We start from the raw sequence: 10589 nt of genomic DNA on the forward strand, positions 1-10589 counted from the left end.
ATGTCATCATACTTAGAAAATTAGGGCTGATGACATTGAATCAGAAAGCATTCATGATATTATAAAAATGCATATTTCACATCGAGATACTCATGTTCGAAAATCATGTTTTAAGGTACACATACGAATTTACTCATCTAGTGCATAGTAAATAAGCCTCGACGTAATTTACTTGTCTATTGAGTTCGCGAAAATCTACTTCGAATTTCTATTTAGCTGAGTTTCTACTTCAAATCAAAAGCAAGATAGAATAAACATGGCTGAAAGTATGTCTAAAATCAGTTTTGGCTACGTAGTATTATGCTGTATTTATGTTCTAAAACAAATACTAGTGCATGGGATTCTTCAACCGAATTTCAAGAGGGAAAAAAGCAGTCAATAACCTTTGACTTATAGATGAAGTTCGTTAACTAATTAGGTTGAATTAGTTGGATAATATTCCACGTTATTTTCTTAAAAAGAAGTTTAGCTTAGATATTAAAGAGTTTAGTGTAGTGTACATATGTAAAGCTAATTATGTACTCTCAAGTCTCAATATTGGAGATATTTTGTAAATATTTTATTCTAGATATAAGTTAATTTATTGTGGATCGTATTGCACCAACAGAAAAGCAACATTTGTCCTACAACACAAACAAAAGCTCGTGTGATTCGTCAACCTAATTACAGTGGGGACATAAGCTGTCATCTTCTGAGAAATTCATGAAGTTTCCTTGATATTTCTTACTAGATCCACGTACATCAATTCTTCATATAAAATTTATGGTCTGAATAAATTTTGAGCAGCTTCATATCTCATATATACTATTTGTCTAAATTATTAACAAGCGATTGTCATGAATTCCTATCATCTATTTCACATTATTTTAGTCTTTAGATAGAAAAAATTGAAGATTTGTCGTAGGTTTTATTGTTCCACGAGAAAAACGTTGGTAGGACAGAAGGAACATTAATGATTCAAAATGTGAAAAAACGAATCTAGACCACACACGTACGTCGAAAACGTTTGCCGTGTCAAATTTGAATTGTGAACCACAAGCTCATAAATAATTAAATACTCTCTGTATCTGTACCTCATTAAAAAAAAAAAAAAAAAAAAAAAAAAAACCTCTCTATGTAGCATTAATTTATTGAGCGTCGCCTTTAAGTAGTGAGCTCGTCTCAGCTCTTTCCACACATAACCATACTTGCAAACAATTAACTGGAAATGGCTTCTCTTCATTATGAAGTAAACCAGAACCCAAGAGCTCCACGTTCTTCATCTTTAGAGGTGGAAACCATTGATATTCATCCGATGCCTGCGGCAGGTAACAGAGGAGGAGTAAACGACGTCGTTAGAAGTATGTCGGAGGAGAATGGTGTTTCCCTGACATGGGAAGATTTGTGGGTGACGGTTACAAACGGAAAGAGTGGTAGCAGATCAATACTTGCGGGTGTGTCTGGTTTTGCACGACCAGGCGAGCTCTTGGCCATAATGGGTCCTTCTGGTTGTGGCAAGTCTACCCTCCTTGATGCTCTCGCAGGTAAAATTTTCAATTTAAAAAATAAAAATAAAAGGATATATATATATATATATATATAGGACTTCGCTCAACTAAATTTTCGAAACACCGTACAAAACGTACCTTTTATATGAATCGGATAAAGTTCCACAAACCAATCAAGTTTCACTATTTGATAATATATTGTAATGATATATAGTATAGTCAAAGTGCTACTTCCTTTTTCTTTTTGTCTTTTTTCTTTGGTGACGAAAACATAGCTGAAGACTATATATATCTTGTGTGCTCTATATCCTCTACATCACTGTTGTGTGGTAACCGTTGTGTTTTTTTGAATATTGATACTTATCGTGTGGGCTCTCACGAGTAAAAACACTAGAAGATATAAAATCTTTGTTGGCTCTATCTATCTATCAATGATCAATAGTATGTGGTTTTTTGGGTGAGCAACTGATGATTGAAAATGATGAGAACATGGCCGGATATGATCCTCCCTAGTTTACCTTTTTTTCTTGTTTTATTTTAGAATGTTAATTGTTCAGAGGAAAAAAAAAAAAAAAAAAAAAAAAAAGATTATTCAACAAAAATCTATGGACATATGTATAACTCTTGTATTTTATGTTGCAGGGAGATTAGGCTCGAACATAAGGCAGTCAGGGGAAATTCTCATCAATGGCCATAAACAGGCGCTGGCTTTTGGGACCTCGGTAAGGGAAAAGAAAAAAGAGAAAGGAATCTCTATTTTTTACTCCTGGGAAATATTCTTCACATGCATTTTATATATAGATTGACTTTGTATTTTAAGTGACTTTTCATTTCAGCCACTCAAAAAAGACAAAAGAAAAGTCACTTAAAGCACGTATTGTTAGTTGATGTAAAATACAAGTATCATCATTCTTATAGAAAATAATTGATTTAATTACTTAATTAATACTCTCCCACAAATAAGGATTCAAATTTCCCTTTAATAAGTGAGACTCACAACAAATAAAATATTTAATTGAAATTGAGGTTAATTATAAATTCAGGTTTGAACGGATGACCTTTGATGTGATACCATATTAAATAACTAATTATCTCAAAAATTTAAACTTACAATTTAATCATTTAATTAATATCACTGAATTCTTCTTAACAATAAAACCCTACTAATTACTTTAATTTCACCATGGTGGCCTTAGGCATACGTAACACAAGATGATATTCTGCTGTCAACATTAACGGTGAGAGAAGCCGTGCATTACTCAGCTCAGCTACAACTTCCAGACTCCATGTCAAAGTCAGAGAAAAGGGAGAGGGCTGATACCACAATCACAGAAATGGGGTTGCAGGATGCCATGAACACAAGAATTGGTGGGTGGGGAGCCAAAGGCATCAGCGGTGGGCAGAAGAGAAGAGTCAGCATTTGCATTGAGATCCTCACACGCCCCAAGCTTCTTTTCCTCGACGAGCCAACGAGTGGACTCGACAGTGCAGCATCATATTATGTGATGAGCAGAATTGCAAGCCTGGATCAAAAGGATGGAGTTGGAAGAACCGTAATTGCTTCCATCCATCAGCCCAGCAGTGAGGTCTTCCAGCTTTTCCACAATCTTTGCCTTCTGTCGTCTGGGAAAACAGTGTATTTTGGCCCTGCTTCTGCAGCGAATGAGGCAAGTATCTCTGCTTTTTATATATATATATATATATATATATATATATATATATATATATATATATATATATATCGTTTAGAACAGTTTTCTGGTATCAAATGCTGGACCAATTCATACGTGTCTGCCCAACTCAAGAGTTAAAAAGTTACAAGAAATCAAGAGACAAAAATTACAAATCATAAATTAATTTTATTGTTATTAAAGTAAAAATAGAAAAAATTTGTAACGTTTATAGTCTTTCTCTATAAATAAGACACAACCAAAAATATCAACAAAATATATATATATATATAAAAAGGCTTTGATGTGTGGACATAGGCAATAGCCGAACCATGTGAACTTTTATGATTCTCTCTTTCTTGTTTTCATTTCTTTCTCTAAATTATAACTTCTAATATTCCGGACAATATATACCTTTGGGGTTGGAATATGCAACTAAACTTTCCCCTGTTTCAATTTAACGTAGTTCTTCGCTTCAAACGGCTTCCCCTGCCCGACTCTCCAAAATCCATCTGATCACTTTCTCAAAACCATAAACAAGGATTTTGAAAAGGTAAGTGAAATTTCAGAAAATTTTCGGTCTTACTGATGTTCTTGTCATAAATCTAAGAAATCATTGTTTTGTTCTTTCAATTACATGCAGGATCTTGAGCAAGGTTTAGGTGGAAGAACACCAACAGAGGAAGCAATTGACACTCTTACAAAGTCATACAAATCATCTGAGGCGTACCAGGACATTCGAAGACAAGTAGCAGAAATATGTAAACAAGTAATGAAGCAGGCAATTAATCTCATGGTTTAATTTCCTTTTTCCAAAGAAAAAGAAAGAGAAAATGAAGACTGAAATTTACACCTCTGTTTCAGGAATGTGGAGCAGAGGAGAAGAAGAAGAGAAGGCACGCAGGGTTTATTACTCAGTGTGTGGTTCTTACGAGAAGGTCTTTTGTGAACATGTATCGTGATCTGGGCTACTACTGGCTGCGCATGGCTATCTATGTCACATTGTCTTTAGGCCTCGCCACCATGTTTTACGATCTTGGTTCTTCTTATGGATCAATTCAGGTGATTTAGTAATTGGTACAAAAGTTTAAGTTAATAGAAAAGAGTAAATTTAATCGATATTTTAAGAGCATGATTGAAATTGCGTTGAGTAATAGAGCTTTTAAAGTTAAAAATGAAAAAATAAATAGATATATTTTAGAAAACAAATTTAATTTTAAGCTTTCTCAAAAGTGTGTTGTAACTATTTTTAGAAGTAGTGCATTTGGGCTTGTTTAGTTTTTAAAATTTTTATCAAACATTTCAGCTTTTTGTTTGGCACAACTTTATAAGTATTAAAAGTATTTTTTATCGTAGCTAACGTAATCCCAAAGAAGGTTTAACAGTCCCTCACTTTTGAGGGCATTGTGTATTCATAGACCAAAAAAAACAAAGTGATTTTAAACTGAAATTGCATTTTTACAAATTGCGATCAAATTGCAGTTAATGATGGTTTTTTTTTTTTTTTTAAACGCACAATTTTAAAGGATAAACTGCGATTTTAAAGCCAAATTGCAATTTTGCCAAACGCTTAACTGTGTTTTTAAAAATCACGTTTTCAAATTGTACTTTTTAAAATTGTAATTCCAAACAGGCCCTAAGTGACGTCGACCCAACGCATAGAATATGTAATTGAAATTTATAGGAAAGAATAAACTTATTTATTTAATCAATACTTTGGTTGAAGTTTCATTATTTACAAATTAGGATCACTTGAAAAGCTAAATTAATTACCTGCCAAAAAAACCAAAAAGAAAAGCTAAATTAATTATTATACTTTTTTGAATTTTTCAGGCAAGAGGTTCACTGCTCATGTTTGTAGCTTCGTTCCTAACTTTCATGGCCATCGGTGGATTCCCTTCTTTTGTAGAGGACATGAAGGTTTGTTGTGTTTTAGCATTGTTGAACTATTAATCAATTTTAAAGCAGGGAAAGCTTCACTTATAATCTGAAGTGTCAAGAGTTTTACCATCCTAATTTCGAATTATCAAAATTTGTAATATTGGTATTCCAAGTTTCAGTCGTTTTTTATTTCATTATTTCGTTAGAATTTTCTGTAAAATTCTACTCTGGTGTCACATGGCCTTGCCATCAGAGAAATTTAATCTTTTAAAAATTTTATACAGGTATATCAGACGTTTCACCAGTTCGCTATTTGTTAATCCTAAACTCTAAAAAAATAAGGATAAAATTAAAAGCGGCTAAAAACTATTGGATACAAACATTACAAATTTTGATAATTTGAAATTATAATTACAAAACGCTTAACACTTTATCCAACAAGTAAAGTTTTCCCTAAATTTTACTTACCACGTTAGTGGAAAGTAAAAACGTCATATCATTTTATTTTGTGCAGGTATTTGGACGGGAAAGATTAAATGGGCATTATGGGACAAGTGCATATGTAATCGGCAACACATTTTCTTCTGTTCCATACTTGTTACTGATTTCATTGATTCCCGGAGCAATTGCTTATTACCTTCCCGGACTTCAGAAAGGAGCTGAACACTTCATATACTTTGCTTGCGTGCTGTTTGCTTGCATGATGCTGGTGGAGAGCCTGATGATGATTGTTGCAAGCATCGTGCCTAATTTCCTAATGGGTATAATAACCGGCGCCGGAATTCAAGGGCTCATGATTTTAGCCGGCGGATTCTTCCGATTCCGAAATGATATTCCCAAGCCATTTTGGAGATATCCGTTCTACTACATTGCTTTCCACAAGTATGCCTACCAAGGGCTGTTCAAGAACGAGTTTGAAGGGTTAACTTTTCCGGGCAATCCCGCCGGAGGGCCACGCACAATCACCGGTGAACAGATTTTGAGCGATACGTGGCAAATGGAAACGGATTACTCAAAGTGGGTGGATCTTGGCGTGTTATTAGGGATGGTAGTTTTGTATCGAATTTTGTTTTTGGTTTTCATTAAGACGAGTGAAAAGATTAGGCCTGTTTTAAGAGCTTTGGTGTCGGTGAGGACTCCCAAGCAAACTGCAATGGTCATGATCAATCCCTCTGCTACACCTTTACATGGGGAGAATCTGTAGAAGAACAATGGTGGAAGTGAAATATTAGAAAATAATGATGAGTAGTGTTAAGAATATTATGTTATGGTTATTTACTTCTTTGGTATTATTAGTCTATTAGGTTTATATTTCCTTAGTCTACTAGGTTTACTTATCTCTCTATAAATAGAGGCCTCTCGATTCATTATCATAATTAGAATAGCAATACAATGTATTTCATTGTGTGCTTCCGTACTCCCTATTATTCTTCCGCTTCTATATCTCTCCATTATTTTATTATAGTATAAAAGCATATTTAACATGGCATCAGAGCATTTTAACATGGTATCAGAGCCACTTTTCTGTGGCTTTCAATAAACATCTTTTCTAGTCTTTTCCTTTTGTTGAATTTTAGTCTTGTCGCCTTACATCAAGCGCCGCCAAATTTTGTGCTGCCCATAGTCTCAAAACCAGCCTATAGATCTGGAATTGCCATCGGCCCTCCGACACACCTATTGGATATGACTTGTCACCCATCAATTATTCTTGCTATCTCATGGTTAAAGAATTGAACATCTTAATTGCACATGGGTAGTTGAGAGGCTCATGGTTTAGAGTTGGGTATCTTAATTGCACATGGGTAGTTGAGAGGCTCATGGTTGAGAGTTGGGCATCTTAATTACACATAGGTAGTTGAGGGGCTCATGGGCATTTAAGAAGGGTTGGTGGAGCTTGCCTATATAAAGGAATGAGAGCTCATTTGTGGATCATCCCATTCTATTTTTTTTTACATGTCCACACATGAGAATGGGGAGCGGGAATTCAAACTAGTGACCTTCGCTTTGTGAGGCGTGGTCCACAGCCGATTGAGCTATCCCTTGAAAACTGGATCATCGCATTCTAAGAGAGCTAGAGAATAGTGAGAGAAAGAAGATCCAAAGCTCAAGTGAGCCATTTGAGAGAGTGAGAGAATTCTCATTGTAGAAACACTATCAAGTGTTGTTTTGGGTGTACTTGGGTCTTTGGGTGTGAGCCACTGTTTGTATCTCCCTTGATTTTCATAATAAAAGATCTTGATCTGTCTTCTCTAGTGGACGTAGGCCAAGTCAGGGCCGAACCACTTAAATCCTTGTGACTATTTTGGTAGTTTTGTTTCTTGTTTTTTACTTCTCAATTTTTTTTTTGGTGCCTTTGTTTCAACAAATTGGTATCAGAGCTTGGGTTATATCAAGCTCGGTTTTATCTATTCGGGTACTGTTTATAGGTACTGTGTACGGGTTTTGTTCAAAACTACGTCTAGGGAAGTTCTGTTAACCGGCAACTTAGTTGTCTAAGGAGACTGGATTTTAAGTGGGACCGTTGTGACCCCTCCAGCCTTTCCTAGGAACTTACCAAGTTGTATTTTGGACTTACCTGTTTCACAGTTGTAACTTGTGACAGTATTGACAGATTCAACAAAAGATGGCAACAAAATTCGATATTGAGAAGTTCGATGGAAGAAACGACTTCAACCTCTAGCGGGTCAGGACGAAGGCCTTGTTAGTGCAACAAGGGCTCTCCAAGGCGCTCAAGGGAAAGGATGTACTACCAGAATCATTGAGTGAAGATGAGAAGGAAGAGATCTTGGAAAAGGCATACAGTGCAATTCAGTTGTGCTTGAACAATGAAGTACTACGCGAAGTAGTAGAAGAAGACACAGCTGCCAAGTTGTGGTTGAAGCTGGAGAGCTTGTACATGACCAAATCATTTACAAATCGCTTGTATTTGAAGAAGCGGTTGGCCACACTTCATATGCATGAATGTATGTCGATAAAAGATCATCTTGATCAATTCAATCGAGTGATTAATTATTTGAGAAACATTGATGTTAAAATTTAGGACGAGGATCAAGCTATTGCTCTTCTGTGTTCTCTACCACCTTCATATGAGCACTTTGTTGATACCATGATGGATGGTAGAGATACTCTATCCGTAGAAGATGTGAAAGTGACCCTAAACTCCAAAGAATTGAAGAAAAGAGCATCTGAAGGCGTTGTAGAAAGCTCGGGTGAAGGATTGGCTGTAAGAGGACGATCGAATCAGAAGTCTGGTTTCAGTACAAGAGGACGATCCAAATCACAGTCCAAAAAGAAGAAACTAAAATGTTTCGAGTGTCACAAGGAAGGGCATTTTCGGAAAAATTGTCCTGAGCTAAAAAATAAAGGGAAAGAGAAAGTCTCTAATGCTGAGAATGCAGCTGTTGCAGAAGGCAATTTCGATGACAATGGAAATGTTTTGACCGTGTCATCTTCTAGTACTTCCAAAGGCTAGGTTCTTGATTCCGCATGTTCCTTTCATTTATGTCCCAACCGTGACTGGTTTGCTTCTTACAAGAGTACTGAAGGCATTGTTTTCATGCACAATGACATGGCCTGTAAAATAGTGGGGATCGGAACAATCAAAATCAAGATGCACGACGGAATTGTGAGAACCTTGACTGAGGTGAGACATGTTCCTGAATTGAAGAAAAATCTTATCTCTACGGGTGCTCTAGACTCCAACGGTTGCAAAATTGTGCAGCAAAATGGAGTTCTAAAGGTTATTTGTGGTGCCCTAGTCTTCATGAAAGGCAGCAAGGTGGGAAATTTGTATCATCTTGCTGGTGATACAGTAACGGGTGGAGTAGCAATACAGTAACCTCAGCACACTTATGGCATATGCGTTTGGGCCATATGAGTGAAAGAGGTTTGGAAGAGTTGAGCAAGCGGGGCTTGCTAGGGGGAATGAGAACAGGCAAGTTGGATTTCTGTGAGCATTGTGTATTCGGCAAGCAATGCAGGGTGAAGATCACGACAACCATATGTCGCACCAAAGGTACTCTTGACTATATTCATTATGATGTATGGGGATTCTCATGGGTGTCATCAAAAGGTGGAGCTCGGTTCTTTGTTACCTTTATTGATGACTTCTCTTGGAAAGTATGGTTGTATACTTTGAAGAGTAAAGACGAAGTCTTTGAAACATTCAAGAAGTGGAAGACGATGATTGAGAAGCAGACTGGTAAAAAGATCAAATGATTAAGAACCGACAACGGCGGTGAATACACTTATGGGCCGTTTATGAAGTTCTGCAAAGATGAAGGTATAGCAAGATACTTCACAGTGAGGAAAATGCCACAACAAAATGGGGTTGCTGAACGAATGAACCGTACCCTATTAGAAAGGGCTCGATGCATGTCATCCAATGCTGGATTGGGTAGAGAGTTTTGGGCTGAGATAGTAAACACCGCATGCTACCTTGTAAATCGATCACCTTCTACAGCTATCGATTGCAAGACTCCTCAAGAGATCTGGTCAGTAGAACCTGCTGATTACAGCTCTCTTAGAGTCTTTGCTTGTGCAGCTTATTTTCATGTTACAAAAGATAAGCTTCAACCAAGGGCTAAAAAGGAAATTTTTCTGGGATATGCAAGTGGTGTGAAAGCATACAGAATATGGTATCCTGAAGTGCATAAGTTCATGATCAGTAGAGAAGTGACATTTGATGAATCTATTATGCCAGCTTCCAACAAGCAGAAGGACATGCAAGAGGAGGTTAAGGTAGATTTGGTAGAGGTGGAGCTGAATACTCCAAAGGCATCAAGGAGTGAAGCAGATAATGTCCCAGATAATGAGCAACAGCCATTACAACAGCAATTAGTACAACAACAACAACAATCTCTGGCAAGCGGTAGAGCAAGAAGAACACATAAAGCACCGGTTCGCTAAGGGTTTGAAGACGTGGTGGCCTATGCTCTGAACATTGAAGAAGATGAGCCATCTTCTTTCAACAAGGCAATGCAAGATGATAATTGCAAGGAGTGGAAGGCAGCCATGGACGAGGAGATGGAATCTCTTAAAGGAACCAAACTTGGGAACTTGTCAGGTTGCCCAAGGGAAAGCGAACAATTGGATGCAAGTGGGTATATGCAAAGAAAAAAGGAATTCCAGGATCCAATGGTATCAAATATAAGGCTCGATTGGTGGCCAAGGGATTTTCTCAAAAGGAAGGTGTGGACTATAATGAGGTATTTTCACCAGTTGTCAAACACACCTCAATACGAGCTATATTGGCCATTGTAGCTCAATTTGATCTCGAACTAGAGCAGCTTGATGTCAAGACAGCCTTTCTACATGGTAATTTGGAGGAGGAGATCTTCATGAAACAACCAGAGGTTTTTTAGATTTCTAGTAAAGAAGATCATGTGTGCAAAGTGAGAAAATCTTTGTACGGGTTGAAGCAATCGCCAAGGTAGTGGTACAAAAGGTTTGATACTTTCATGATGGGACAGAGCTACACCAGAAGTGAGTATGATCATTGTGTGTATTTCAAAAAGCTTCTGGATGGATCATTTGTTTATCTGCTATTATA

General features: G+C 36.8%; 1 protein-coding gene across 1 annotated transcript; it reads left to right on the forward strand.

Moving 5' to 3' along the window:
* Window positions 1-1163: 1163 nt before the first annotated feature.
* Window positions 1164-6453, forward strand: LOC132176981 (ABC transporter G family member 1). The gene is made up of 8 exons (XM_059589157.2): window positions 1164-1523; window positions 2130-2209; window positions 2684-3154; window positions 3624-3710; window positions 3801-3926; window positions 4022-4219; window positions 4991-5077; window positions 5553-6453. Exons 1-8 carry the CDS (start codon window positions 1208-1210, stop codon window positions 6240-6242), a joined length of 2055 nt encoding a protein of 684 aa, XP_059445140.1. The 5' UTR covers window positions 1164-1207; the 3' UTR covers window positions 6243-6453.
* Window positions 6454-10589: the final 4136 nt, after the last annotated feature.

Source organism: Corylus avellana, chromosome 4 (assembly GCF_965113065.1).
Source record: "Corylus avellana chromosome 4, dhCorAvel1.hap1.2, whole genome shotgun sequence".
Taxonomy (NCBI): Eukaryota; Viridiplantae; Streptophyta; class Magnoliopsida; order Fagales; family Betulaceae; genus Corylus; species Corylus avellana.

Coding starts and splice junctions, on each gene's coding strand:
- LOC132176981 (XM_059589157.2), top strand. CDS start 1,208: ATGGCTTCTCTTCATTATGAAGTAAACCAGAACCCAAGAGCTCCACGT. Junction 3,155..3,623: donor CTGCTTCTGCAGCGAATGAG/GCAAGTATCTCT, acceptor AATTTAACGTAG/TTCTTCGCTTCAAACGGCTT. Junction 3,711..3,800: donor TAAACAAGGATTTTGAAAAG/GTAAGTGAAATT, acceptor AATTACATGCAG/GATCTTGAGCAAGGTTTAGG.